This window comes from Meles meles, chromosome 6, assembly GCF_922984935.1.
Source record: "Meles meles chromosome 6, mMelMel3.1 paternal haplotype, whole genome shotgun sequence".
Taxonomy (NCBI): Eukaryota; Metazoa; Chordata; class Mammalia; order Carnivora; family Mustelidae; genus Meles; species Meles meles.
The window spans coordinates 33,182,563-33,186,548 of record NC_060071.1 but is presented as its reverse complement, the minus strand read 5'-3'; the positions used below and the strand labels follow the sequence as shown (position 1 = coordinate 33,186,548).

Below are 3,986 nucleotides of genomic sequence, written 5' to 3'. Positions count from 1 at the left end.
GTGGGAGGGGCAGGCGTTAGAGGGCCACTCCAGGAGACAGTCCAGGCTGTGGGAACCTTTCCCCCAGGATCTGCCCACACTTTTCTTTCCTTTCTCTGTCTTCAGGGCACCCACTAGGAGAGAACAGCTGGCCCTGTCTCTCCTCCTCTCTCTTTTCCTTCCCTGACCCTGCGTTGTGGGCACCCTCAGGCCGTGTAGCCTGGAGGGGAATGGGGGTGGGGTGGGGCCCGGCTTTCGGGGTTCTATAGCTGAGCTGCCACGGTAACTGGGGGAAATAAACACTCCGGGGCTCATGGTCCAAATTCTGCGGTGATGTCATCCCCAGCTCTAGCCTGCTAGGTCCTGTGGCTGGCTGCACCGCGGGCGGCCTCAGCTGCTCAAGCCAGAGGATCGACTTCCTTCCCAACCCCCAAGCAGCTTCTCGAGTCGGGGAGAGAGTGGACACAGGGGCTTGGGGCTAGGGTGGTCTGCACCAGGCTCCACACAAGCCTAGCCCCTTGCCCACCCCTTGGATCTCTCAGTAACCATTGCCCCCTCCTGGGCCCCAGGCATGAAACCGCCCAAGGGGGCCGGGAACTCTGGGTTCAATGGGCAGCACCCAGAGGAGAACGTTCAGGTGCCTTCTCGGCAGGAGGTAAAGCAGACCCCTGTGATCATGGCAATGATCAAAGGTGAGAGCAGGTCCCTCCCTGAGCTGGGATTCCTCTTTCCGCAGGGCTGCTGAAGGTGCCCCAGCCTTCCAGCCCTGCCTCCTGCAAAGCTCCTGAGGACTCTCCTCCAAGTCTGCAGAAGACCTGCAACTTCAAGCTGAACCTCTGAGGCAGTATTAGCTGCTGGGGATTTTCTAGCGGGATGGGGGGGGGTGAGGGGGTGGGAGGGAGCGTGGTATATGATTTTCCAGTTTGGGACAAAAGCTAGGGATTCAAAGGAGCTTTTAGCGCACCCTTAGCTTTCCTCACTTCCCTAACATCTAACCCTCCACTGAAAACGAACAAACTCATTCTTACTATGTTGCTAACGACCTGGTCTATGTGGGAGGTGGTTTAGTATGTGATTAGATTTGTGGTCTCTTGGCTGATGGTCTCTGAATTTTCACATTACCGGGCTTGTGTGACTTTGAGCATCCTGATTTTTCTAAGTCTCATTTCTCTCATCTGTAAGATGGGAAACATGAAGACTATCAACTTCATGGAGTTGTCAGGAGGCTTAGCTGAAATAATCTGTGTCAATACTTAGTAGGGCTTGGCGCAGAGTAAGTTCTCCATTAATTGTAATGATTATCTTTCCTATTACCCATTGCCTAAGATAGATCGCAACATTGCCTTTCCCCAAAGGAAGCCCGATGGTGGGATCTGCGGCTGTATGATGTCAGCGGAAGCAAAGATCCCAATGTCCTCCTGGCACCCTGCGTTCGGGGCTTCCCCAGCCTCTGATCCCTTGTGCCGAGGCTGAGGGCTGCCCTGTCCATCCTCGCAGGTCCGGGCCCGGCTAAGTACCTTCGGCCCTCCTGCATGGGCTACTCACACCATGATATCTCCATGTTCCAGGAGCCAGCCTACACTCTGCAAACCAGGCACTCGGAGAAGCGTGAGTGCTCGCCACGCCCGCCATACCCTCAGGCTCAGGGTTATTACTGTTGTGTGTTTGGGGTGGTGGTGAGAGTTAGGGAGTCATTACCTGTAGCCACAGGACCCTGGGAACCCGGGCCTGCCCTGAAGAGGACACCCAGGTAGCTCACTGGGTCCACAAGGAAGCCAGCAGGGATGCCCAGGGGACCCACTGCTCCAAAGCCAGCTCTGTGGGGAGCTCCCAGTTGGCCTGCCTCAGGGAGCCCCGCAGGCCAATGGCACTTTCCAGCAGACAGGGTAGAGTTTCCTCTGTCTTGTCCTGGGCCGGGGCCCTTCAGCTCTGGCCTCTGTGGGTTCACTTGCCACAGAAGCTGGGCAGAAATAGCTGGGAGGTGGGGGGAATCTGCTGGGAATGGTGGCCCCCCAAGCCTCCCAGGCGGCCTAGAACCTCCTGGCAGGGCAAGAGCAGAAAGCCACGGAAGAGCTCTGGCTGCTGGTCAAGGCTAGCGAGAGTGGAGGTTGGGGGGGCTGTCGAGGGGTCTGAGATTGAGAGGCCTGCTGGGTCCCTCCCTGGCATGACAAGACCTCCTCAGCAGGGGAACCCCCTGTCCAGGACTGGGCCCCTTCTTGGTACTAACAATAGCCACTGTGCCTATTATTACCCCTTGGCACCGCTCCCCGATAGGAGCCGACCACGCTACTACGCAGCTGTGATTTTATCTGTTTCTCCGAGCAAGTTCCTGAGACTGGTAGTTCAGTCATTAAAAGTCCCATTTTTTAGATGAGGAAACCACGGGTGGGGGAACACCCAAGCGTCCAAGGAATCGGAAGGGAACCCTTACTTCTCTACTGGGCAAAGGGGCTCTTCACCCTGAGGCAGTCCAGGCTCACCTTAGGGTGTCCCCTGCGGCTGACTGGGCCTCTCTGTGGCTGTCCTGCAGGGGTCATGGACATTTGCAGTCCTGGGCCTTGCCATTCCTTGGATCCCAAAATAACCCGGTTTGGAATGTCCAGCTGTCCACAGGTCCTCATGCAGGAACGCCTCTCTAACCTGCGTAAGATGGGATGGGAGAGGGATGTGGGGGTTGGGAGGATGGAAAATGGGAGTCCACCCTTAGGACCTGAGCAGGAACAAAGAGTCATGACTCCCCTTTGCCAGGTGTGTCTTTGGATCCTGGCATCTCCCTGAAAGCTTATATCAAGACACTGATGTCAGCATGTCTGCGTCACCATGCTTAGTCTGGAAGCCAATATTATACATGCATGTCAGCAGGCGAGGTTATGATAAAAATGTCATGGGGCTCCCAGGGTATCGGGGATATTGTCATGCTAATGAGCACACAGGCTGTAGTGATTTCAGGATGTTTTCTGGGTACTGTCATGGGGTTGGTATCAGGATGCTGACATCCCAAGGGTCAGGGTCTGATGACACTTGTGATTTTTATCTTATGATAATAGTGTCAGTCCTGATGTCACTGTGGCCTAAGTCCCTCTCCTGCCCGTAGCCCTATTCAGGGGTGGTAGTGTCCCTGCCTGATGACAAAGTGCTTACAGTAACATCACATCAGGCTAACCAAGACCTCTTATGTCTCTACCTGGACCCATCAGTTGGATACAAGGAGCCGTGGCCTGGCTCCCACCCCGAGACCCTTCCTCCATTCATCCCCTTTTAGGTGTGAGCCCCAATCCAGCCTCCTGCCATTACTCCTTGGAGAAGACCCACCCACCTGGGGAACGCAGGGCTCCCCAGTATGCTTTCGGCTACCGGTGCCCATACAGAGTGATGGACCCCAACCCAGCCCCCAACCGGTATCAGCTGCCACTCTTGCTGGGTCCCAACAACCCTGTCAGCCGAGCTGCCCCTTGCTACAGTTTGACCTTGGAACATAAGAACTGGTTCTACAAGGAGGATGTGGCAGGAGGCCCCGGGCCAGCCATGCACGCCCGGCCGGAGCCCTCCGTGTACCAGAACCGTAGCCCTGACTACAGCATGGCCAAGCGATTCGCCTACCCAATGGACCACACACCTCGGCCCGGCCCTGGCTCCCATGATGTCCAGAAGGTCTGGGTGCACAAGCCCCGCACCCCTGCATTCACCATGGGCATCAAGCACTCACCCCACCTATGCCCGCTGGTCATCAACATTCACGATTAAGGCCCCTCCTGGGCCCTCACCCATCCCTCCCCACAGAAGTTATTTTTATATGTGGAACTGAGCAATTTACCAAGGTTTCAAGTAGTTGAGCTGGTGCCTGCTGTGTCTAGCACACAGAAGGCATTAGATAAACACTTCCACTTATTCCATCTTTTTGTTTTGCAAACACGACTGCTTCCTTTGGGACCTGCCCTGGGTGAGGGGCTGGGATCCTGGGAGGTCTTGTAGGGATCCCTATCTGGGGAAGGTGTGTTCCAGCTCAG

The 3,986-nt window shown here is 55.9% G+C and overlaps 1 protein-coding gene across 1 annotated transcript; it reads left to right on the top strand.

Moving 5' to 3' along the window:
- Positions 1 to 550: 550 nt before the first annotated feature.
- Positions 551 to 3,723, top strand: ODF3L1 (outer dense fiber of sperm tails 3 like 1). The gene is made up of 4 exons (XM_046007182.1): positions 551 to 671; positions 1,477 to 1,587; positions 2,510 to 2,623; positions 3,242 to 3,723. Exons 1-4 carry the CDS (start codon positions 551 to 553, stop codon positions 3,721 to 3,723), a joined length of 828 nt encoding a protein of 275 aa, XP_045863138.1.
- Positions 3,724 to 3,986: the final 263 nt, after the last annotated feature.

Excerpts from the sequence above, each read along its gene's own strand:
- ODF3L1 (XM_046007182.1), top strand. The coding sequence starts at position 551 with ATGAAACCGCCCAAGGGGGCCGGGAACTCTGGGTTCAATGGGCAGCAC. Across the intron at positions 1,588-2,509 it reads AACCAGGCACTCGGAGAAGC|GGGTCATGGACATTTGCAGT; the intron begins GTGAGTGCTCGC and ends GCTGTCCTGCAG. Across the intron at positions 2,624-3,241 it reads GGAACGCCTCTCTAACCTGC|GTGTGAGCCCCAATCCAGCC; the intron begins GTAAGATGGGAT and ends ATCCCCTTTTAG.